The sequence below is a fragment of the Hemitrygon akajei genome, unplaced genomic scaffold, assembly GCF_048418815.1.
Source record: "Hemitrygon akajei unplaced genomic scaffold, sHemAka1.3 Scf000090, whole genome shotgun sequence".
Taxonomy (NCBI): Eukaryota; Metazoa; Chordata; class Chondrichthyes; order Myliobatiformes; family Dasyatidae; genus Hemitrygon; species Hemitrygon akajei.
This window is the reverse complement of record NW_027331976.1, coordinates 552,096-579,188: the sequence shown is the minus strand read 5'-3', so window position 1 is coordinate 579,188 and position 27,093 is coordinate 552,096. Positions and strand designations below refer to the sequence as shown.

At 56.0% G+C, this 27,093-nt stretch overlaps 1 protein-coding gene across 1 annotated transcript in view; it reads right to left on the bottom strand.

Moving 5' to 3' along the window:
• The window catches only part of LOC140722827 (calsyntenin-3-like), a 357,884-nt gene that overhangs the window by 260,144 nt on the left and 70,647 nt on the right, over nucleotides 1-27,093 (bottom strand). Inside the window, 4 exon segments of the mRNA XM_073037480.1 lie at nucleotides 5,043-5,123; nucleotides 5,883-6,064; nucleotides 7,235-7,370; nucleotides 26,028-26,173. Of these exon segments, the coding sequence (XP_072893581.1) occupies nucleotides 5,043-5,123; nucleotides 5,883-6,064; nucleotides 7,235-7,370; nucleotides 26,028-26,173 (545 nt within the window).

Genomic DNA, 27,093 nt, shown 5'->3' with positions numbered 1-27,093 from the left:
AGTTCTCGACCCTCCACTCTGCTTTTTCTCCTGTCTATGTTCTCAATTCTCTCTCTCTGCCCGCGACCCTCTGCCTCACTTTATTCTGTCTCACTTTCGTTTGCAACCCTCTCCTTCATAGTGTTGTCTCTGTATGTTCTCGATCCTCTTCCCCACTGTGCTCTCTCTGTTCTCTCTTTCCCCCATTGTGTTCTCTACCTTCTCCCTCACTGTCTTTCCCCTGTGTTCTCGAGCCTCTACCTCACTGTATACTCTCCATCTCCCTCTATTCTGTCCCCATCCCTCCATCATAATATTCCCACTCTGTTCTCCACCGTCTCACTCACTGCCATCTCCCTCTCTGTCTGTCTCAGTGTTCTCGATCCACTCCACATCTTCTCTCTCTCCCCCTCTCCGTTCTCAAGCCCTCACTTTCTCTCTCTCTCTGTTCTCAATCCACTCCCTCACTGCCTCTCTCTCTCTCTGTTCTCAATCCACTCCCTCACTGTCTCTCTCTCAATCCACTCCCTCACTGTCTCTCTCTCTATCCACTCCCTCACTGTCTCTCTCTCTCTGTTCTCAATCCACTCCCACTGTCTCTCTCTCTCTGTTCTCAATCCACTCCCACTGTCTCTCTCTCTGTTCTCAATCCACTCCCACTGTCTCTCTCTCTGTGTTCTCAATCCACTCCCACTGTTTCTCTCTCTCTCTCTCTCTGTTCTCAATCCACTCCCACTGTCTCTCTCTCTCTTTTCTCAATCCACTCCCACTCTCTCTCTGTTCTCAATCCACTCCTTCACTGTCTCTCTCTCTGTGTTCTCAATCCACTCCCACTGTCTCTCTCTGTGTTCTCAATCCACTCCCACTGTCTCTCTCTCTGTTCTCAATACACTCCCACTGTTTCTCTCTCTGTGTTCTCAATCCACTCCCACTCTCTCTCTCTCTCTGTTCTCAATCCACTCCCACTCTCTCTCTCTCTCTCTCTGTGTTCTCAATCCACTCCCACTGTCTCTCTCTCTGTGTTCTCAATCCACTCCCACTGTCTCTCTCTCTCTCTGTTTTCAATCCACTCCCACTGTCTCTCTCTCTCTCTGTGTTCTCAATCCACTCCCTTACTGTCTCTCTCTCTGTTCTCAATCCACTCCCTCACTGTCTTCTCTCTGTGTTCATGTTCTATAAGACCATGACATAGGAGCAGAAGTAGGCTATTCGGCCCAATCGAGTCTGCTCCACCACTCAATCATGGGCTGATCCAATTCTTCCAGTCATCCCCACTCCCCTGCCTTCACCCCATACCCTTTGATGCCCTGGCTAATCAAGAATCTATCTATCTCTGCCTTAAATACACCCAATGACTTGGCCTCCACAGCCACTTGTGGGAACAAATTCCACAGATTTACCACCCTCTGACGAAAGTAATTTCTCCACATCTCTGTTCTAAATGGACGTCCTTCAATCCTGAGGTCATTTCCTCTTGCCCTAGACTCCCCTACCATGGGAAATAACTTTGCCATATTCAATCTCTTCAGGACTTTTAACACTCGTAATGTTTCAATGAGATCCCCCCTCCTTCTCCTGAACTCCAGCGAATACAGCCCAAGAGCTGCCAGACATTTCTCATACGGTAACCCTTTCATTCCTGGAATCATCCTCGTGAATCTTCTCAGAACCCTCTCCAATGTCAATATATCCTTTCTAAGATAAGGAGCCCAAAACTGCACACAATACTCAAAGTGTGGTGTCACGAGTGCCTTATTGAGCCTCAACATCACATCCCTGCTCTTACATTCTATACCTCCAGAAATGAATGACAACATTGCACTCGCCTTCTTCACAACCAACACAACCTGGAGGTTAACCTTTAGGGTGTCCTACTCAAGGACTGCCAAATCCCTTTACATCTCTGCATTTTGAATTCTCTCCCCATCTAAATAATAGTTTGCCCATTTATTTCTTCCACCAAAGTGCATGACCATACACTTTCCAACATTGTATTTCATTTGCCACTTCTTTGCCCATTCCCCTAAACTATCCAAGTCTCTCTGCGGACTCTCTATTTTGTCAGCACTACCGGCCCCTCCACCTATCTTTGTATCATCGGCAAATTTAGCCACAAATCCATTAATACCATAGTCCAAATCATTGACATACATTGTAAAAAGCAGCGGTCCCAACACCAACCCCCTGTGGAACTCCAATGGTAACCGACAGCCAGCCAGAATAGGGTTCCTTTATTCCCACTCTCTGCTTTCTGCTGACCAGCCAATGCTCCACCCACGCTAGTAACTTCCCTGTAATTCCATGGGCTCTTATCTTGCTAAGCAGCCTCATGTGCGGCACCTTGTCAAAGGCCTTCTGAAAATCCAAGTACACCACATCTACAGCATCTCCTTTAACTACCCTGCCTGTAATTTCCTCAAAGAATTGCAGTAGGTTTGTCAGGCAGGATTTTCCTTTCAGTAAACCATGCTGGCTTTGGCCCATCTTGTCATGTGTCTCAGGTACTCCGTAAACTCACCCCAAACAATCGATTCCAACAACTTCCCAACCACTGATGTCAGCCTAACATGTCTATAGTTTCCTTCCTGCTGCCTCCTACCCTTCTTAAACAGCAGAGTGACATTTGCAATTTTCCAGTCATCCAGTACAATGCCAGAATCTATTGATTCTTGGAAGTTCATTGTTAATGCCTCTGCAATCTCTCCAGCTACTTCCTTCAGAAACCGAGGGTGCATTCCATCAGGTCCAGGAGATTTATCCACCCTCAGACCATTAAGCTTCCTGAGCACCTTCTCAGTCGTGATTTTCCCTGCACATTCTTCATTTCCCTGACACTCTTGAATGTCTGGTATACTGCAGGTGTCTTCCACTGTGAAGACTGATGCAAAATACACATTCAGTTCCTCTGCCATCTCTGTGCCTCTCATTACAATATCTCCAGCTTCATTTTGTATTGGTCCTATATCTACCCTCGACTCTCTTTTACCCTTTAAAAAAGCTCTTACTATCTTCTTTGATATTAGTCACCAGCTTCCTTTCATAATTTATATTTTCCTTCCTAATGACCTTAGTTTCCTTCTGTAGGTTTTTAGAAGCTCCCAATCCTCTATCTTCCCACTAGCTTTGGCTTCCTTGTATGCCCTCTCTTTTGCTTTAACTTTGGCTCTGACTTCACTTGTCAGCCATGGTGGAGTCCTCCTTCCATTTGAAAATTTCTTTTTATTTGTAATATATCTGTCTTGCTGTGCTGTCCTTCCTGCTAGTGCCCTTTTCTAGTCAACTTTGGCCAGTTCCCCCTCATGCCACTGTAATTTCCTTTATTCCACTGAGATATCAACACAATGGAATTTAGTTTCTCCTTCTCAAATTTCAAAATGAAGTTGATCATATTGTGATCACTGTTCCCTAAGGGTTCCTTAACCTTAAGCTCGCTTACCACCTCAGGATCATTGCACAACACCCAATCCAGCATAGGTGACCCCCCAATGGGCCCAACAACAAGCTCTTCTTTGACATTCTACAAATTCTCTGTCGAGGTCCAGTACCGGCCTGGTTTTCCCAATCCGCTTCCATGTTAAAATCCCCAACGATTATGACATTGCCCTTCTGACACGTCTTTTCCATCTCCTGCTGTAATTTATAATCTACAACCTGGCTGCTGTTTGGAGGCCTGTATACAACTGCCATTAGGGTCCTTTTACCTTGCTGGTTCCTAACTCAACCCATAGAGACGCTACACCTTCCGATTCTATGCCATTCCTTTCTAATGATTTAATATTATTTCTTATACACAGGGCCACAACACCCCCTCTGCCCACTAAACTGTTTTTCCACTCCCTCACTGTCTTTCTCTCTCTCACTCTCTCTTCTCAATCCCCTCCCTCACTCTATCTCTCTGTTCTCAATCCATTTCCTCACTCTATCTCTCCCTTGACAGCACTGTTTTATCTTCTGCCCTCCCACTAGCTCTGTTGTTGAGCTTCACTGTGCTCCTTTGCACAATCTCACTCTCTCCTGTTTTACACTCACACCATCCTTCTCTCGTTTCCTGTACTTTCCTCCCACACTCTCACCATCCTTCTCCTATCCTCTCTGCTGTCTGTACCCTCTTTCCTTCTTCCCCCTCTCCCCCACTCTCACTATCCTCTCTGCTCCCAGTACCTTCTCTCCTTCTCCCTTCTTCCCCTCTCCCCCTCCAACACTCTCACCATCCTTCTCCTATCCCTTCTGCTCCCAGTACCCTTTCCTTCTTCCTCTCCCCCCCACACACACCATTCTCTCCCTCCAGCCCCTCCCACCCTCCCTCACTTCCACATTCTTCCCCATCTCACAAGCCTTCCTTTGCCTTCTCCTTCTGCCCTCTCCTTCTAACACCTTCCCCTCCCCTTTCTCTCTCTCCCCTCACACCCTACTGTCCCCTCTTCCCTCCCTGAACCTGTTCCTGGTGATGACCTGCTGGTGTGGGGTCTTGGGAGGGAGTGGGGCTCCCTGGAAAAGAGGGTGGAGGAGTGAGGAGAGGGATGGCATCGAGGGAGAGGGGAACGAGGGTCAGTGAGGATGTGACCAGTCCTTGGGGGGGGGGGGGTAGCGCGACAGGGAAGCAGCCATCTCCAGCAACACCAGAACCTGGGGAGGAAGAGTGGGGAGGGTGGTTTTGAGAGGATGGTGTTGGAGGGGGGAGGTGAGGGAGAGGAAGTGAGATAGGGAGAGAAGTCAGAGGAAGAGGAGGTGAGAGGGAGGAAGAAGTGAGGCCAGAGGATTTGAGGGGGAGGAGAGGGGCAGGTGTTGAGAGAGGGGGGGTGAAGCGGGTGGAGTGATGAGGGATGGGGTTAGAAGGAGAGAGAAGGGGTAGTGGAGAGCACAAGCTGTGTGCTTATTGGGTTCAGGGGTCAGGTTGGCAGAGATGTACGAGGGGATAAGGTCAGGGGTCAGGTTGATGTGATGAGGTCGGGGATCACACGTCGCAGGCACACGGTGGTTTGTCGGTCTGGGAGAAAGGTCATGGTGATGCAGTTGGGGTCACGGAGGGGTTGATGAGGGGGTCAGTATTGGCAACCGGTCACCTTCTCCTGCCCTGAGGAGCTTGGGGTCATTGGGTCGTGACCATCTGACACCTCCCCCGACCCCTGCCGGTGCTCATAGGTCTGGGGTCAGGGGTCAGGGAGGGAGTACGGGGAGAAGGTGGAAAGGGGGGTTTAGGAAGGGGTAGAGGCAATGGAAGATGACGGGAGGAGATGGAGGCGGGGATAGGGGGAGTGGAAAAATGGTGCAGAAGAGGAGGAAAACGGGAAGGATAAGGGTGAGAGGGGGTAGAAAAGTTGCAGATTAATATGGGCTCACAATGGCTTCCTTCCCTCAATCCCTCCCTCCATCTTTATGTCCTTGCCTCCTTTTGCCCTCTTCAAGATTTCCCCCCTCCTCATCTCCCTTGTTCCCTCCCTCCCTCCATCAGAACTCTCCCTTCTCTCTTCCTCTCCCACCCTCTTGCTCCTTCTCATCCTCTTTCCCTCATTTGCTGCGCCATCTTCCCAATCAAAATCTACCCCTCTCCTTTCATCATTCCTTCCCTCTCTTCATCTCTCGTCTCCCACAATCTTCCCTTTACTCCTACCAAGCCCTCCCTCCTCTCCTTCCCCTTACTTCCACCCCTCCTTCCTGCTCACCCTCATCACTCCTCCTCCCCCTTATTCTCATCTTTCCACCCCTCCTCCCCTCAGCCCTCCCACTCACCTTTCCTCTCCCTCCATCTCTCCACCACACTGCTTCCCCATCCTCCTCCTCCTTCCCCTCATTCCTCCACCCCAGCCACCTCTCCCTCATCATCCCTCCTTCCCCTTTCACAAGTCATCTCTAACTTGTCTCCCTCTCCTCTCACTCCCCCTTCTCCTTCTCTCCCTCCTCACCTCCATGGGGTTGACGATGATGGTGAGGGCACTGTCGTCCCAGAAGGCTTCGCCCTCCTGCCCCCGTCGTGTGTCCTGTGGTCCAGGCCGGACGGAGCGGATCCGGAATATTCCAAGGATGACCATCAGGACCAGGAAGGCGACGCAGACCAGGATGATGACCGTGGCGGCCCCGGGGACCACTGTGAGTGGAGGGGCAGGATAAAGGAGGAGGGAGGGGGTTTAGAGGGCAGCCCGAAGTCCCCCACCTCATCCCCACTGCCCACTCCCCTTTCATCTCTCCATCTCTCCACCACACTGCTTCCCCATCCTCCTCCTCCTTCCCCTCATTCCTCCACCCCAGCCTAACTCTGTCTCCCCCTCACCCTTCTCCTCTCCTCTCCCTCCCTTTCTCCTTCCTCCTCCCTCTCCACCACTCAGCCGTTCTTCTCTCCCACCTCCCACTCCTCCTCCTCCTGTTCCCCTCCCTTTTCCCCCTCCTCCCACCACCTCCCACTGGTCCCTTCCACTCTCCTCCCACCACCTCCCACTCCCTCTTCCCCTGGTCCCTTCCGCTCTCCTCCCTCATCCCCCGCCTCCTCTTCCCCTCTCCTCTCCCCCTCCTCCTCTCCCCCTCCTCCTCTTCCCCCTCTCCCCTCATCCTGTTCCCCTCCCCTCCCTCTCCCCCTCCTCTCCGTCCCCTCCCTCTCCCCCTCTTCCTCTTCCCCTCCCTCTCCTCCTCCTGTCCCCCTGCCTTCCCTCCATCTCCCACTGCCCCCTTCCGGATCCCCTCCATTTTCTCCTCCCCTTCCGTTTCCCTCCCACTCTCTTCTTCCTTCCTCTCCTTCCCAGTTCCCCACTACTCCCTCCCCCACCATCCCCACTCCCCCGCTTGAACTCCTTCTGTACATGTGTGACAGAGTGCATCCTGAACGGAAAATCCCCCACAGAGTCACGGATACGGCCCAGCCCATCGAGGGAAAACCACTCCCCGCCACCTATGGAGGTACGGGAACCTCGGGACCCTCACCACCAGGTTCGGGAACAGTCACTCCTCCTCAACCATCAGGCTCTTGAACCAGAGGGGATAACTTTGCTCAGCTTCTCTTCCCTGCCAATGAACTGTTCCCACAGCCTATGGACTCACTTTGAAGGAGTCTTCACCTCCCGTTCTCGACGTTCATTCATTGCCTGCACATCGGCTGTCTGTCCTGCTGGGGGAGCTCTTTCACTGATTCTGTTCTGTTTCTCTGCGGGTACTGCGAATATGCCCCCAGGGAAGTGAATCTCGGGGTTGTTACGAGATGATTTTTTTTTGTAATTTGACCATACATTTACCCTGAACTTTGACCCCGCGGTGAACCCAGACTGACCTGAGCTGCGGTGGGTGCTAGCCACCCGGTGTCCGGCCAGCTCGGGGTGCCCCCGGTGAGCCGAGTGCAGGAACTGTTGTCCCAGCTGTAGGTGGCTGGGTTGTATCGGGGATCCCAGGGTGTGGAGCACGTTCAGCTGTCGGGCAAGCGAAGGGGAAGAGGGGTTAGTCGGGGTAGGGGAAGAGAGGGCAGGAAGGGAGAGGGGGTGAGAAGCAGAAAGGGGAGGAAAGGGCGAGGGAGGAGAGCGGCGGAGGAGGGGGAATGAGGAAGAATGTGATGAAGCGGTTTAGAGATGGGCAAACGTGGAAGAGGAGAAGGGGAGGGGGAGAGAGGGAGCGGAAGAATGGAGAGAGATAAAGAGCGAGGGCAGGGGCGGAGAGAGGAAGAGAGTTGGGGGTGAGATGAGGAGAGAGAAAGAAAATGGGAGAGAAGGGGGTAGACAGGAGGTGGGAGTGAGTGAGGGAGGGGTGACGGTGTGAGAGACCGGGGACGAATGGTTGAGAGGTGAGGAGGGAGGAGAGGTGGAGAAGGGGAAGATGGATGAGTGGGAGGGAACGGGAAGGAAGGGGGCAGAAATAGAGAGACAGAACAAGAGAGAGAAAGGGGTGATACAGGGGACAGGATGAGGCAAGGGGAAGAGAGGTGCGAGAATGGGCAGTATTGGAGAGGCAGCAGCGGAGAGAGTGAGAGAGGAGGACGGAGCGAGATCGAAGAGGGAGGGGATGGGACAACAGAGAGACAGAGAGAGAAAGTCACAGAGTTAGGCACAGTGTTAGGCAGAGTGAAACTCCCTCCCCACCGACCCCACGACCGGGGTAGGGGCGACCCCTCCCCAAAATTCTCCCCATTGCAGTGGTGGGAGACACATTGGGACGGGAGGGGCTAGAGTGGACAAGCCCTATCCCATCGGCGCTTCTTCAGCCGGATTCCGTCCCCGTCGCAAAAACCCGGAGGGGTGGGGACGGGTCGAGGTGACTGCCAGCCCCTCTCTTGGGGTCCCGTCGCATCCTGGTGGTGTTCCCAGAAAGGGGGAGTGCGGGGTCGGATGTATTCCCGGGAACTGCCAGGGCTGGACAGCGCTGGGCTTGGTGAAATGGTGCAAATGGCGTCGCCCGCCAGCGAATAAGAGATTAGCTTCACTTCAAAGCTTGGCTTTATTTGTCACGTCTACATTGAAACATACAGTGAGGTGAGACAGATCAAAGCGGCGAGGGCCAGACACTGCAGGCCCACACCCACACCCCAACCGCTGCGTCTCTGCGGGGAAACCCACAGGCGGCGGCGGCGGCGCTGTGAGAAGACACGGGGGATCCTGCCGAGGCTGAAAATCCGGAGCAAGGAGACGAGGAACTCGGATATCGATGAGATGGGGAGCCCAGTGACCCGGCATTACAATAACCTTTCCCTCAAAGTCCGTGAACAATAAAGGAGCTGGCCATTGACTTTGGGGAACGGGAGCTGTAACAGGGAACAGAGGAGACCAGGCACTCCTGGTCTACCTCAACAGTCGCAGCAACAACCTGGCACTCAACGTCAGTGAGACCAAAGAGCTGACTGCGGGCTTCAGGAGGGGTAAGACCAGGGGTAAGAAGTGGAGAGAGTTCCTGGGTGTCAGTACCTCTGAGGACCTAACCGGGTCCCAACATATCGATGCGGCGACGAAGAAGACAAGATGGAGGCTATATTCCATTTGGAGTTTGAGGAGATTTGGTTCGAAAAGGCTGTATCACTGTCTGGTATTGGGGGGGGGGGGGGGCAAGAGGCGCTAATAAACAGGACCGAAAGAAGCTACAGAAAGTCACAAAATTAGTCAGCTCCATCATGAGTACCAGCCTACACAGTACCCAGGACATCTTCAGGGAGCGGTGTCTCAGAAAGGCAGCGTCCATTATTAAGGACCTCCAGCACACAGGACATGCCCGTTTCTCACTGTTACCATCAGGTAGGAGGTACAGAAGCCTGAAAGCACACACTCAGCGATTCAGCATCAGCTTCTTCCCCTCTGCCGTCCGATTCCGAAATGCGCATTGAACCCTTGGACACTACCTCACATTTTTTTTTAATTATCACTGTTTTTGCACTGTTTTAACGATTTAATATACCGATGTATATTTACTATAATTCATTTTACCATGTTATCATGTATCTCATTGTACTGCTGCTGCTAAGTTCTCACAACATATGCCGGTGATATGAAGCGTGATCCTCATTTTGAGGCTGAGAGGGTTCAGAGTTTCGAAGTCCGAGGAGTGAACATCACCGACCCTGTCCCATTCCGGCACTGGGACACTACGGCCGAGAATGCCTGTATACTCTCAGGAGGCTGAAGGAACTCGGCACGTCCCTCTCGATTTGCAGAGGAAACATCCTATGTGGATGCATCACAGCTCAGAATGTGTCCGTGACCGTGAGACACTGCAGAGAGTTGTGGGCACAGCTCAGTACATCACGGAAACCAGACATCCCCCCTCCCGCCGACTCTGTCTACACTTGTCACTGCCTCAGTGAAGCACACAGTACAATCAAAAACCCCCACCCACCCGGGCATTCTCTCCTCTCCCCCTCCCAATAGGCAGTAGATACAAAAGTCCGATAGCATATCCCACCAGACTTCTACTCCAGTGTTAAAAAGAACGTTGACCCTGTTCCACCTCAGTACACTGTGTAATGATGTGATCTGTGTGAACGATATACAAGACAAGATTGTCACTGTATCTCAGTACACGTCAACAGTAATAAACCAATTCCAATTCTGTTATTGTTTCACCTTGTTCCACCTCAGTACACTGTGTAATGATGTGATCTGTGTGAACGATATACAAGACAAGATTGTCACTGTATCTCAGTACACGTCATCAATAATAAACCAATTCCAATTCTGTTATTGTTTGACCTTGTTCCACCTCAATACACTGTGTAATGATGTGATCTGTGTGAACGATATACAAGACAAGATTGTCACTGTATCTCAGTACACGTCATCAATAATAAACCAATTCCAATTCTGTTATTGTTTGACCTTGTTCCACCTCAATACACTGTGTAATGATGTGATCTGTGTGAACGATATACAAGACAAGATTGTCACTGTATCTCGGTACACGTCATCAATAATAAACCAATTCCAATTCTGTTATTGTTTGACCTTGTTCTGCCTCAATACACTGTGTAATGATGTGATCTGTGTGAACGATATACAAGACAAGATTGTCACTGTATCTCGGTACACATCAACAATAATAAACCAATTCCAATTCTGTTATTGTTTGACCTTGTTCCACCTCAGTACACTGTGTAATGATGTGATCTGTGTGAACGATATACAAGACAAGATTGTCACTGTATCTCGGTACACATCAACAATAATAAACCAATTCCAATTCTGTTATTGTTTGACCTTGTTCTGCCTCAATACACTGTGTAATGATGTGATCTGTGTGAACGATATACAAGACAAGATTGTCACTGTATCTCGGTACACGTCAACAATAATAAACCAATTCCAATTCTGTTATTGTTTGACCTTGTTCTACCTCAATACACTGTGTAATGATGTGATCTGTGTGAACGATATACAAGACAAGATTGTCACTGTATCTCGGTACACATCAACAATAATAAACCAATTCCAATTCTGTTATTGTTTGACCTTGTTCCACCTCAGTACACTGTGTAATGATGTGATCTGTGTGAACGATATACAAGACAAGATTGTCACTGTATCTCAGTACACGTCAACAATAATAAACCAATTCCAATTCTGTTATTGTTTGACCTTGTTCCACCTCAGTACACTGTGTAATGATGTGATCTGTGTGAACGATATACAAGACAAGATTGTCACTGTATCTCAGTACACGTCAACAATAATAAACCAATTCCAATTCTGTTATTGTTTGACCTTGTTCCACCTCAGTACACTGTGTAATGATGTGATCTGTGTGAACGATATACAAGACAAGATTGTCACTGTATCTCGGTACACGTCAACAATAATAAACCAATTCCAATTCTGTTATTGTTTGACCTTGTTCCACCTCAATACACTGTGTAATGATGTGATCTGTGTGAACGATATACAAGACAAGATTGTCACTGTATCTCGGTACACGTCATCAATAATAAACCAATTCCAATTCTGTTATTGTTTGACCTTGTTCTGCCTCAATACACTGTGTAATGATGTGATCTGTGTGAACGATATACAAGACAAGATTGTCACTGTATCTCGGTACACGTCAACAATAATAAACCAATTCCAATTCTGTTATTGTTTGACCTTGTTCTACCTCAATACACTGTGTAATGATGTGATCTGTGTGAACGATATACAAGACAAGATTGTCACTGTATCTCGGTACACGTCAACAATAATAAACCAATTCCAATACCTGGTCCAGTTGAAAGGTTTCAGCCAAAATGTCAACCATCCATCTCTCCTCCCCCCACAGTCCTCCCAGTGGGCTCACTCCTCGGACCCAACAAGGTAACCCCACAGATGTTGCCCCACAGTCCTCCCAGTGGGCTCACTCCTCGGACCCAACAAGGTAACCCCACAGATGTTGCCCCACAGTCCTCCCAGTGGGCTCACTCCTCGGACCCAACAAGGTAACCCCACAGATGTTGCCCCACAGTCCTCCCAGTGGGCTCACTCCTCGGACCCAACAAGGTAACCCCACAGATGTTGCCCCACAGTCCTCCCAGTGGGCTCACTCCTCAGACCCAACAAGGTAACCCCACAGATGTTGCCCCACAGTCCTCCCAGTGGGCTCACTCCTTGGACCCAACAAGGTAACCCCACTGATGTTGCCCCACAGTCCTCCCAGTGGGCTCACTCCTCGGACCCCACAGATGCTTCCTGACCTGGTGAGCTCCTCCACCACCTTGCACAACTCCCTGAATAAAAGGGGCATCAGCTGACTGCCCGTCCCCTCTTGCAGGGTTAGGTCATTCCCCTGGGGTTCTGTCCTTCCCTGAAGAGGGGGCACACAGTGTCTGTGGGAAACTTATAGAGTCATAGATCACTCGAGCACAAAAATGGGTCCTTTGGACCATGCTTACCAGACGTTCTGCCATCCCATCACCCTGCACCTGGACATAGCCCTCCCATCCATGAACCTCTCTTCGATGCTGAAATGGTCCCCGCCAGAAAGAGCAGGATTTCCCAGTGGCCACCCATTCCTATTCCAACATGTCGTGATGAGGCCACACTCAGGTTGGGGGAGCAATACTTTATATTCTGTCTGGGTAGCATCCAAACAGTTGGCATGAACATCGATTTCTCGAGCTTCTGGTAATTGCCCCCACCCCCTTCACCATTCCCCATTCCCTTTTCCCTCTTTCACCTCATCTCCTTACCTGCCCATCGCCTGCCTCAGGTGCTCCTACCCCTTCCCTTTCTCCCATGGTCTTCTAACCTCTATCAGATTCCCCTTCTCCAGCCCTTTAACTCTTTCATCAAACTTCCCCGTTCTTTACTTCACCTCCTCCCCCTCTCCCGGTTTCACCTATCACCCACCACCTTGTACTTCCTCCTCCACTCCCCCCACCTTCTTAATCGGACTTCTCTTCTTTCTCTTCTGTCCTGATGAAGGGTCTCAGCCTGAAACGTCGACTGTTTACTCTTTTCCACAGATGCTGCCTGACCTGCTGAGTTCCTCCAGCATTTTGTGTGTGTTGCTCTGGATTTCCAGCATCTGCAGATTGTCTCGTGTTTGTGAAAGCACTAACCGATCCAACCTTTCCCAGTAACTCAGATCCCCAATCTTTGACAATATCTGTGTAAATTTTCTCTGCACTTTTCCCAATCTTATTGATGTCTTTCCCGCAGTCGGTAGGTGACCAGAAACTGCAGGCGATACAGCAGGTTTGGCCTCACCAACACCTTGTATAACTTCAACATAACATCCCAACTCCTGCACCCAATGATGAAGGGTCTCGGCCCGAAACGTCGACTGTTCACTCTTTTCCACAGATGCTGCCTGACCTGCTGAGTTCCTCCAGCATTTTGTGTGAGGTGCCAAAAGCTCTCTGCCTGTGACGCCACTTGCAGAAGTATGAGAGAGGTCAGAAGAGCACAGACATGACATCAATGGAGAAGCCGAGGGCACAGGTTTGAGGGGATGAGGGAGACGGCAGGCAACTTTTCCACCCGGAGGGTGGAAGCGGGTGAGGTAGGAACATTGGCAACATTTGGGCTGCTGGATGGTTAATTGGTCACTGAAAATTGTCCCATGATTAGGATGGGGTTGAATCGGGCGATTATGCTCATCGTGGCTCGAAGGACCAGACGGGCCTATCCAGGCTGGATCTCAACAAATAAACAAATATTTAATGACATCCAGGGGCGTGAACCACCGCTTCCACAGTGTAAACCGGAGCGACAGGGTTACGGGCGCGACCCACCGCTTCCGCAGTGTAAACCGGAGCGACAGGGTTACGGGCACGACCCACACCTTCCAGAGTGTAAACCGGAGCGACAGGGTTACGGGCACGACCCACACCTTCCAGAGTGTAAACCGGAGAGACAGGGTTACGGGCGGGACCCACCGCTTCCACAGTGTAAACCGGAGCGACAGGGTTACGGGCGGGACCCACCACTTCCACAGTGTAAACCGGAGCGACAGGGTTACGGGCGGGACCCACCACTTCCACAGTGTAAACCGGAGCGACAGGGTTACGGGCGGGACCCACCACTTCCACAGTGTAAACCGGAGCGACAGGGTTACGGGCGTGAACCACCACTTCCACAGTGTAAACCGGAGCGACAGGGTTACGGGCACGACCCACACCTTCCAGAGTGTAAACCGGAGAGACAGGGTTACGGGCGGGACCCACCGCTTCCACAGTGTAAACCGGAGCGACAGGGTTACGGGCGGGACCCACCACTTCCACAGTGTAAACCGGAGCGACAGGGTTACGGGCGGGACCCACCACTTCCACAGTGTAAACCGGAGCGACAGGGTTACGGGCGGGACCCACCACTTCCACAGTGTAAACCGGAGCGACAGGGTTACGGGCGTGAACCACCACTTCCACAGTGTAAACCGGAGCGACAGGGCTACGGGCGGGACCCACCGCTTCCACAGTGTAAACCGGAGCGACAGGGTTACGGGCGGGACCCACCACTTCCACAGTGTAAACCGGAGCGACAGGGTTACGGGCGGGACCCACCGCTTCCACAGTGTAAACCGGAGCGACAGGGTTACGGGCGGGACCCACCACTTCCACAGTGTAAACCGGAGCGACAGGGTTACGGGCGCGACCCACCACTTCCGCAGTGTAAACCGGAGCGACAGGGTTACGGGCACGACCCACCACTTCCGCAGTGTAAACCGGAGCGACAGGGTTACGGGCGGGACCCACCGCTTCCACAGTGTAAACCGGAGCGACAGGGTTACGGGCGGGACCCACCGCTTCCACAGTGTAAACCGGAGCGACAGGGTTACGGGCGGGACCCACACCTTCCACAGTGTAAACCGGAGAGACAGGGTTACGGGCGGGACCCACCACTTCCACAGTGTAAACCGGAGCGACAGGGTTACGGGCGCGACCCACCACTTCCACAGTGTAAACCGGAGCGACAGGGTTACGGGCGGGACCCACCGCTTCCACAGTGTAAACCGGAGCGACAGATTTACGGGCGGGACCCACCGCTTCCACAGTGTAAACCGGAGCGACAGGGTTACGGGTGGGACCCACCACTTCCACAGTGTAAACCGGAGCGACAGGGTTACGGGCGGGACCCACCGCTTCCACAGTGTAAACCGGAGCGACAGGGTTACGGGCGGGACCCACACCTTCCACAGTGTAAACCGGAGCGACTGGGTTACGGGCGGGACCCACCACTTCCACAGTGTAAACCGGAGCGACAGGGTTACGGGCGCGACCCACCACTTCCACAGTGTAAAGCGGAGCGACAGGGTTACGGGCGGGACCCACCGCTTCCACAGTGTAAACCGGAGCGACAGAGTTACGGGCGGGACCCACCGCTTCCACAGTGTAAACCGGAGCGACAGGGTTACGGGCGGGACCCACCACTTCCACAGTGTAAACCGGAGCGACAGGGTTACGGGCGGGACCCACCGCTTCCACAGTGTAAACCGGAGCGACAGGGTTACGGGCGGGACCCACACCTTCCACAGTGTAAACCGGAGCGACAGGGTTACGGGCGGGACCCACCACTTCCACAGTGTAAACCGGAGCGACAGGGTTACGGGCGCGACCCACCACTTCCACAGTGTAAAGCGGAGCGACAGGGTTACGGGCGGGACCCACCGCTTCCACAGTGTAAACCGGAGCGACAGTGTTACGGGCGGGACCCACCGCTTCCACAGTGTAAACCGGAGCGACAGGGTTACGGGCGGGACCCACCACTTCCACAGTGTAAACCGGAGCGACAAGGTTACGGGCGCGACCCACCACTTCCACAGTGTAAACCGGAGCGACAGGGTTACGGGCGGGACCCACCGCTTCCACAGTGTAAACCGGAGCGACAGAGTTACGGGCGGGACCCACCGCTTCCACAGTGTAAACCGGAGCGACAGGGTTACGGGCGGGACCCACCACTTCCACAGTGTAAACCGGAGCGACAGGGTTACGGGCGGGACCCACCGCTTCCACAGTGTAAACCGGAGCGACAGGGTTACGGGCACGACCCACCACTTCCACAGTGTAAACCGGAGCGACAGGGTTACGGGCACGACCCACCACTTCCGCAGTGTAAACCGGAGCGACAGGGTTACGGGCGGGACCCACCGCTTCCACAGTGTAAACCGGAGCGACAGGGTTACGGGCGGGACCCACCACTTCCACAGTGTAAACCGGAGCGACAGGGTTACGGGCACGACCCACCACTTCCGCAGTGTAAACCGGAGCGACAGGGTTACGGGCGGGACCCACCGCTTCCACAGTGTAAACCGGAGCGACAGGGTTACGGGCGGGACCCACCGCTTCCACAGTGTAAACCGGAGCGACAGGGTGACGGGCGGGACCCACCGCTTCCACAGTGTAAACCGGAGCGACAGGGTTACGGGCACGACACACCACTTCCACAGTGTAAACCGGAGCGACAGGGTTACGGGCACGACCCACCACTTCCACAGTGTAAACCGGAGCGACAGGGTTACGGGCGGGACCCACCACTTCCACAGTGTAAACCGGAGCGACAGGGTTACGGGCGGGACCCACCGCTTCCACAGTGTAAACCGGAGCGACAGGGTTACGGGCGGGACCCACCACTTCCACAGTGTAAACCGGAGCGACAGGGTTACGGGCGGGACCCACCACTTCCACAGTGTAAACCGGAGCGACAGGGTTACGGGCGGGACCCACCGCTTCCACAGTGTAAACCGGAGCGACAGGGTTACGGGCGGGACCCACCACTTCCGCAGTGTAAACCGGAGCGACAGGATTACGGGCACGACCCACCACTTCCGCAGTGTAAACCGGAGCGACAGGGTTACGGGCGGGACCCACCACTTCCACAGTGTAAACCGAAGCGACAGGGTTACGGGCGGGACCCACCACTTCCACAGTGTAAACCGGAGCGACAGGGTTACGGGCGCGACCCATCACTTCCACAGTGTAAACTGGAGCGACAGGGTTACGGGCACGACCCACACCTTCCACAGTGTAAACCGGAGCGACAGGGTTACGGGCGCGACCCATCACTTCCACAGTGTAAACCGGAGCGACAGGGTTACGGGCGGGACCCACCACTTCCACAGTGTAAACCGGAGCGACAGGATTACGGGCACGACCCACACCTTCCACAGTGTAAACCGGAGCGACAGGATTACGGGCGGGACCCACCGCTTCCACAGTGTAAACCGGAGCGACAGGGTTACGGGCGGGACCCACCGCTTCCACAGTGTAAACCGGAGCGACAGGGTTACGGGCGAGACCCACCGCTTCCACAGTGTAAACCGGAGCGACAGGGTTACGGGCGAGACCCACCGCTTCCACAGTGTAAACCGGAGCGACAGGGTTACGGGCGGGACCCACCACTTCCACAGTGTAAACCGGAGCGACAGGGTTACGGGCGCGACCCACCACTTCCACAGTGTAAACCGGAGCGACAGGGTTACGGGCACGACCCACCACTTCCGCAGTGTAAACCGGAGCGACAGGGTTACGGGCGGGACCCACCACTTCCACAGTGTAAACCGGAGCGACAGGGTTACGGGCGCGACCCACCGCTTCCACAGTGTAAACCGGAGCGACATGGTTACGGGCGGGACCCACCGCTTCCACAGTGTAAACCGGAGCGACAGGGTTACGGGCGAGACCCACCGCTTCCACAGTGTAAACCGGAGCGACAGGGTTACGGGCGGGACCCACCGCTTCCACAGTGTAAACCGGAGCGACAGGGTTACGGGCGGGACCCACCGCTTCCACAGTGTAAACCGGAGCGACAGGGTTACGGGCGCGACCCACCGCTTCCACAGTGTAAACCGGAGCGACAGGGTTACGGGCACGACCCACCACTTCCACAGTGTAAACCGGAGCGACAGGGTTACGGGCGGGACCCACACCTTCCACAGTGTAAACCGGAGCGACAGGGTTACGGGCGGGACCCACACCTTCCACAGTGTAAACCGGAGCGACAGGGTTACGGGCGGGACCCACACCTTCCACAGTGTAAACCGGAGCGACAGGGTTACGGGCACGACCCACACCTTCCACAGTGTAAACCGGAGCGACAGGGTTACGGGCACGACCCACCACTTCCACAGTGTAAACCGGAGCGACAGGGTTACGGGCGGGACCCACCACTTCCACAGTGTAAACCGGAGCGACAGGGTTACGGGCGCGACCCACCACTTCCACAGTGTAAAGCGGAGCGACAGGGTTACGGGCGGGACCCACACCTTCCACAGTGTAAACCGGAGCGACAGGGTTACGGGCGGGACCCACACCTTCCACAGTGTAAACCGGAGCGACAGGGTTACGGGCAGGACCCACACCTTCCACAGTGTAAACCGGAGCGACAGGGTTACGGGCACGACCCACACCTTCCACAGTGTAAACCGGAGCGACAGGGTTACGGGCACGACCCACCACTTCCACAGTGTAAACCGGAGCGACAGGGTTACAGGCGGGACCCACCACTTCCACAGTGTAAACCGGAGCGACATGGTTACGGGCGGGACCCACCGCTTCCACAGTGTAAACCGGAGCGACAGAGTTACGGGCGGGACCCACCGCTTCCACAGTGTAAACCGGAGCGACAGGGTTACGGGCGGGACCCACCACTTCCACAGTGTAAACCGGAGCGACAGGGTTACGGGCGGGACCCACCGCTTCCACAGTGTAAACCGGAGCGACAGGGTTACGGGCGGGACCCACACCTTCCACAGTGTAAACCGGAGCGACAGGGTTACGGGCGGGACCCACCACTTCCACAGTGTAAACCGGAGCGACAGGGTTACGGGCGCGACCCACCACTTCCACAGTGTAAAGCGGAGCGACAGGGTTACGGGCGGGACCCACCGCTTCCACAGTGTAAACCGGAGCGACAGAGTTACGGGCGGGACCCACCGCTTCCACAGTGTAAACCGGAGCGACAAGGTTACGGGCGCGACCCACCACTTCCACAGTGTAAACCGGAGCGACAGGGTTACGGGCGGGACCCACCGCTTCCGCAGTGTAAACCGGAGCGACAGAGTTACGGGCGGGACCCACCGCTTCCACAGTGTAAACCGGAGCGACAGGGTTACGGGCACGACCCACCACTTCCACAGTGTAAACCGGAGCGACAGGGTTACGGGCGGGACCCACCGCTTCCACAGTGTAAACCGGAGCGACAGGGTTACGGGCGCGACCCACCACTTCCACAGTGTAAACCGGAGCGACAGGGTTACGGGCACGACCCACCACTTCCGCAGTGTAAACCGGAGCGACAGGGTTACGGGCGGGACCCACCGCTTCCACAGTGTAAACCGGAGCGACAGGGTTACGGGCGGGACCCACCACTTCCACAGTGTAAACCGGAGCGACAGGGTTACGGGCACGACCCACCACTTCCGCAGTGTAAACAGGAGCGACAGGGTTACGGGCGGGACCCACCGCTTCCACAGTGTAAACCGGAGCGACAGGGTTACGGGCGGGACCCACCGCTTCCACAGTGTAAACCGGAGCGACAGGGTTACGGGCGGGACCCACCACTTCCACAGTGTAAACCGAAGCGACAGGGTTACGGGCGGGACCCACCACTTCCACAGTGTAAACCGGAGCGACAGGGTTACGGGCGCGACCCATCACTTCCACAGTGTAAACCGGAGCGACAGGGTTACGGGCGGGACCCACCACTTCCACAGTGTAAACCGGAGCGACAGGATTACGGGCACGACCCACACCTTCCACAGTGTAAACCGGAGCGACAGGATTACGGGCGGGACCCACCGCTTCCACAGTGTAAACCGGAGCGACAGGGTTACGGGCGGGACCCACCGCTTCCACAGTGTAAACCGGAGCGACAGGGTTACGGGCGAGACCCACCGCTTCCACAGTGTAAACCGGAGCGACAGGGTTACGGGCGAGACCCACCGCTTCCACAGTGTAAACCGGAGCGACAGGGTTACGGGCGGGACCCACCACTTCCACAGTGTAAACCGGAGCGACAGGGTTACGGGCGCGACCCACCACTTCCACAGTGTAAACCGGAGCGACAGGGTTACGGGCACGACCCACCACTTCCGCAGTGTAAACCGGAGCGACAGGGTTACGGGCGCGACACACCACTTCCACAGTGTAAACCGGAGCGACAGGGTTACGGGCGCGACACACCACTTCCACAGTGTAAACCGGAGCGACAGGGTTACGCGCGGGACCCACCGCTTCCACAGTGTAAACCGGAGCGACAGGGTTACGGGCGCGACACACCACTTCCACAGTGTAAACCGGAGCGACAGGGTTACGGGCGCGACACACCACTTCCACAGTGTAAACCGGAGCGACAGGGTTACGGGCGGGACCCACCACTTCCGCAGTGTAAAGCGGAGCGACAGGGTTACGGGCGCGACCCACCACTTCCGCAGTGTAAACCGGAGCGACAGGGTTACGGGCGGGACCCACCACTTCCACAGTGTAAACCGGAGCGACAGGGTTACGGGCGCGACCCACCGCTTCCACAGTGTAAACCGGAGCGACATGGTTACGGGCGGGACCCACCGCTTCCACAGTGTAAACCGGAGCGACAGGGTTACGGGCGGGACCCACACCTTCCACAGTGTAAACCGGAGCGACAGGGTTACGGGCGGGACCCACCGCTTCCACAGTGTAAACCGGAGCGACAGGGTTACGGGCGGGACCCACCGCTTCCACAGTGTAAACCGGAGCGACAGGGTTACGGGCGGGACCCACCGCTTCCACAGTGTAAACCGGAGCGACAGGGTTACGGGCGGGACCCACCGCTTCCACAGTGTAAACCGGAGCGACAGGGTTACGGGCGCGACCCACCGCTTCCACAGTGTAAACCGGAGCGACAGGGTTACGGGCACGACCCACCACTTCCACAGTGTAAACCGGAGCGACAGGGTTACGGGCGGGACCCACACCTTCCACAGTGTAAACCGGAGCGACAGGGTTACGGGCAGGACCCACACCTTCCACAGTGTAAACCGGAGCGACAGGGTTACGGGCAGGACCCACACCTTCCACAGTGTAAACCGGAGCGACAGGGTTACGGGCACGACCCACACCTTCCACAGTGTAAACCGGAGCGACAGGGTTACGGGCACGACCCACCACTTCCACAGTGTAAACCGGAGCGACAGGGTTACGGGCGGGACCCACCACTTCCACAGTGTAAACCGGAGCGACAGGGTTACAGGCGCGACCCACCACTTCCGCAGTGTAAACCGGAGCGACAGGGTTACGGGCGGGACCCACCACTTCCACAGTGTAAACCGGAGCGACAGGGTTACGGGCGGGACCCACCACTTCCACAGTGTAAACCGGAGCGACAGGGTTACGGGCACGACCCACCACTTCCGCAGTGTAAACCGGAGCGACAGGGTTACGGGCGAGACCCACCGCTTCCACAGTGTAAACCGGAGCGACAGGGTTACGGGCGGGACCCACCGCTTCCACAGTGTAAACCGGAGCGACAGGGTTACGGGCGGGACCCACCACTTCCACAGTGTAAACCGGAGCGACAGGGTTACCGGCGGGACCCACCGCTTCCACAGTGTAAACCGGAGCGACTGGGTTACGGGAGGGACCCACCACTTCCACAGTGTAAACCGGAGCGACAGGGTTACGGGCGGGACCCACCGGTTCCACAGTGTAAACCGGAGCGACAGGGTTACGGGCGGGACCCACCGCTTCCACAGTGTAAACCGGAGCGACAGGGTTACGGGCGGGATCCACCACTTCCACAGTGTAAACCGGAGCGACAGGGTTACGGGCGGGACCCACCACTTCCACAGTGTAAACCGGAGCGACAGGGTTACCGGCACGACCCACCACTTCCGCAGTGTAAACCGGAGCGACAGGATTACGGGACGACCCACCACTTCCGCAGTGTAAACCGGAGCGACTGGGTTACGGGCGCGACCCACCACTTCCGCAGTGTAAACCGGAGCGACAGGGTTACGGGCGAGACCCACCACTTCCGCAGTGTAAACCGGAGCGACAGGGTTACGGGCGGGACCCACCACTTCCACAGTGTAAACCGGAGCGACAGGGTTACGGGCGGGACCCACCACTTCCACAGTGTAAACCGGAGCGACAGGGTTACGGGCGGGACCCACCACTTCCACAGTGTAAACCGGAGCGACAGGGTTACGGGCGGGACCCACCACTTTCACAGTGTAAACCGGAGCGACTGGGTTACGGGCGCGACCCACCACTTCCGCAGTGTAAACCGGAGCGACAGGGTTACGGGCGAGACCCACCACTTCCGCAGTGTAAACCGGAGCGACAGGGTTACGGGCGGGACCCACCACTTCCACAGTGTAAACCGGAGCGACAGGGTTACGGGCGGGACCCACCACTTCCACAGTGTAAACCGGAGCGACAGGGTTACAGGCGGGACCCACCACTTCCACAGTGTAAACCGGAGCGACAGGGTTACGGGCGGGACCCACCACTTCCACAGTGTAAACCGGAGCGACAGGGTTACGGGCGGGACCCACCACTTCCACAGTGTAAACCGGAGTGACAGGGTTACGGGAGGGACCCACCACTTCCACAATGTAAACCGGAGCTACAGGGTTACGGGCGGGACCCACCGCTTCCACAGTGTAAACCGGAGCGACAGGGTTACGGGCACGACACACCACTTCCACAGAGTAAACCGGAGCGACAGGGTTACGGGCGGGACCCACCGCTTCCACAGTGTAAACCGGAGCGACAGGGTTACGGGCGGGACCCACCGCTTCCACAGTGTAAACCGGAGCGACAGGGTTACGGGCGAGACCCACCGCTTCCACAGTGTAAACCGGAGCGACAGGGTTACGGGCACGACCCACACCTTCCACAGTGTAAACCGGAGCGACAGGGTTACGGGCACGACCCACACCTTCCAGAGTGTAAACCGGAGCGACAGGGTTACGGGCGGGACCCACCGCTTCCACAGTGTAAACCGGAGCGACAGGATTACGGGCACGACCCACCACTTCCACAGTGTAAACCGGAGCGACAGGATTACGGGCACGACCCACCGCTTCCACAGTGTAAACCGGAGCGACAGGGTTACGGGCGGGACCCACCACTTCCACAGTGTAAACCGGAGCGACAGGGTTACGGGCGGGACCCACCGCTTCCACAGTGTAAACCGGAGCGACAGGGTTACGGGCGGGACCCACCGCTTCCACAGTGTAAACCGGAGCGACAGGATTACGGGCACGACCCACCACTTCCACAGTGTAAACCGGAGCGACAGGATTACGCGCACGACCCACCACTTCCACAGTGTAAACCGGAGCGACAGGATTACGGGCACGACCCACCACTTCCACAGTGTAAACCGGAGCGACAGGATTACGGGCACGACCCACCACTTCCACAGTGTAAACCGGAGCGACAGGGTTACGGGCGCGACCCACCACTTCCGCAGTGTAAACCGGAGCGACAGGATTAAGGGCACGACCCACCACTTCCACAGTGTAAACCGGAGCGACAGGGTTACGGGCGGGACCCACCACTTCAACAGTGTAAACCGGAGCGACAGGGTTACGGGCGGGACCCACCACTTCCGCAGTGTAAACCGGAGCGACAGGGTTACGGGCACGACCCACCGCTTCCACAGTGTAAACCGGAGCGACAGGGTTACGGGCGGGACCCACCACTTCCACAGTGTAAAACGGAGCTACAGGGTTACGGGCGGGACCCACCGCTTCCACAGTGTAAACCGGAGCGACAGGGTTGCGGGCGGGACCCACCGCTTCCACAGTGTAAACCGGAGCGACAGGGTTACGGGCACGACCCACCGCTTCCACAGTGTAAACCGGAGCGACAGGGTTACGGGCGGGACCCACCACTTCCACAGTGTAAACCGGAGCGACAGGGTTACGGGCGGGACCCACCGCTTCCACAGTGTAAACCGGAGCGACAGGGTTACGGGCACGACCCACCGCTTCCACAGTGTAAACCGGAGCGACAGGGTTACGGGCACGACCCACCACTTCCACAGTGTAAACCGGAGCGACAGGGTTACGGGCACGACCCACCACTTCCACAGTGTAAACCGGAGCGACAGGGTTACGGGCGGGACCCACCACTTCCACAGTGTAAACCGGAGCGACAGGGTTACGGGCACGTCCCACCACTTCCACAGTGTAAACCGGAGCGACAGGGTTACGGGCACGACCCACCACTTCCACAGTGTAAACCGGAGAGACAGGGTTACGGGCGGGACCCACCCCTTCCACAGTGTAAACCGGAGCGACAGGGTTACGGGCGGGACCCACCACTTCCACAGTGTAAACCGGAGCGACAGGGTTACGGGCGGGACCCACCGCTTCCACAGTGTAAACCGGAGCGACAGGGTTACGGGCGGGACCCACCACTTCCACAGTGTAAACCGGAGCGACAGGGTTACGGGCACGACCCACCACTTCCGCAGTGTAAACCGGAGCGACAGGGTTACGGGCACGACCCACCACTTCCGCAGTGTAAACCGGAGCGACAGGGTTACGGGCACGACCCACCACTTCCACAGTGTAAACCGGAGCGACAGGGTTACGGGCGGGACCCACCACTTCCACAGTGTAAACCGGAGCGACAGGGTTACGGGCACGACCCACCACTTCCACAGTGTAAACCGGAGCGACAGGTTTACGGGCGGGACCCACACCTTCCACAGTGTAAACCGGAGCGACAGGGTTACGGGCACGACCCACCACTTCCACAGTGTAAACCGGAGCGACAGGGTTACGGGCGGGACCCACCGCTTCCACAGTGTAAACCGGAGCGACAGGGTTACGGGCGGGACCCACCGCTTCCACAGTGTAAACCGGAGCGACAGGGTTACCGGCGGGACCCACCGCTTCCACAGTGTAAACCGGAGTGACAGGGTTACGGGCACGACCCACACCTTCCACAGTGTAAACCGGAGCGACAGGGTTACGGGCACGACCCACCGCTTCCACAGTGTAAACCGGAGTGACAGGGTTACGGGCACGACCCACACCTTCCACAGTGTAAACCGGAGCGACAGGGTTACGGGCACGACCCACCACTTCCACAGTGTAAACCGGAGCGACAGGGTTACGGGCGGGACCCACCACTTCCGCAGTGTAAACCGGAGCGACAGGGTTACGGGCGGGACCCACCGCTTCCACAGTGTAAACCGGAGCGACAGGGTTACGGGCGGGACCCACCGCTTCCACAGTGTAAACCGGAGCGACAGGGTTACCGGCGGGAACCACCGCTTCCACAGTGTAAACCGGAGTGACAGGGTTACGGGCACGACCCACACCTTCCACAGTGTAAACCGGAGCGACAGGGTTACGGGCACGACCCACCGCTTCCACAGTGTAAACCGGAGTGACAGGGTTACGGGCACGACCCACACCTTCCACAGTGTAAACCGGAGCGACAGGGTTACGGGCACGACGCACCACTTCCACAGTGTAAACCGGAGCGACAGGGTTACGGGCGGGACCCACCACTTCCGCAGTGTAAACCGGAGCGACAGGGTTACGGGCGGGACCCACCACTTCCACAGTGTAAACCGGAGCGACAGGGTTACGGGCGGGACCCACACCTTCCGCAGTGTAAACCGGAGTGACAGGGTTACGGGCGGGACCCACCGCTTCCACAGTGCACTGTGTAGAGAAAGGATTAGAGGGGGAGTGACATTCCCTCGAAAGTGTGTTTTGGAGGGACTGGGTTAGAGGGAGTGAGACAATCCCTCAACAGTATGACCTCGAGGGACCGTTTTAGAGGTGGACTGACACTCCCTCGACAATGTATTATGCAGGGACAGGGTTAGAGGGGGTGTAACACTCCCTCGACAGTGTGACCTCGAGGGACAGGATTGGGGGGGGTGGTGATGTCCCTCGATAGTGTGTTCTAGAAGGACAGAATTCAATGGAGAATGACACTCCCTTAACAGCGTTTTCTGGAGGGCAGGATTAGAGAGGCGGTGACATCCTTCAACAGTTTATTAAGGAGGAACAGGGTTCGGGGGGAGTGACACTCCCTCGAAAGTGTATTATGCAGGGACAGGGCTTGAGGGGGAGTTACACTCCCTTGACAGAGTATTATGGAGGGTCAGGATTAGGGGGGGAGTGACAATCCCTCAACAGTGTGATGCTCCATCAACACTGTTCTTGCACCTTACCTCTACAGTGAACTCGTTGCTAACATACCGCCCGTTCATCTCCCCACACAGCAGACGAAACTTGCGCTCGTACAACGCAGCGCCTGGCTCTACACGGTAGTGAATGCCACGCAGCACCAGCTCGTAGACACCGATACTCTCGACGCCTGCAAACAGAGAGAAGCAGAGGGGGTCAGACCCCACGTGTCTGCTTGGAGCTGTATATGACTGGGTGTAAATTTGTGATTGTATATGAGAGGGCTGTGTTTTCAACTGTGTGTGACAGTGTCGTGTTTGAGATTGTGTGTGACGGAATGTGTTTTGGACTGTATGTGTCGTGCCCTCGTTGGGACACTGTGTGGTGAGGACGATGGTGTTCTCACTGCGGGACGTGTGTACCACCTACCGGAGATGGTGAGGACGCCGCGGGTGAATGTGGGACGTGTGTACCACCTACCGGAGATGGTGAGGACGCCACGGGTGAATGTGGGACGTGTGTACCACCTACCGGAGATGGGGAGGATGCCGCGGGTGAATGTGGGACGTGTGTACCACCTACCTGAGATGGGAAGGACGCCGCGGGTGAACGTGGGACGTGTGTACCACCTACCGGAGATGGGGAGGACGCTGCGGGGTGAACGTGGGACGTGTGTACCACCTACCGGAGATGGGGAGGACACCGCGGGTGAACGTGGGACGTGTGTACCACCTACCGGAGATGGTGAGGACGCTGCGGGTGAATGTGGGACGTGTGTACCACCTACCGGAGATGGTCAGGACGCCGTGGGTGAATGTGGGACGTGTGTACCACCTACTGGAGATGGGGAGGACGCCGCGGGTGAATGTGGGACGTGTGTACCACCTACCGGAGATGGGGAGGACACCGCGGGGTGAACGTGGGACGTGTGTACCACCTACCGGAGATGGTGAGGACGCCGCGGGGTGAACGTGGGACGTGTGTACCACCTACCGGAGATGGGGAGGACGCTGTGGGTGAACGTGGGACGTGTGTACCACCTACCGGAGATGGTGAGGACGCCGCGGGTGAACGTGGGACGTGTGTACCACCTACCGGAGATGGGGAGGA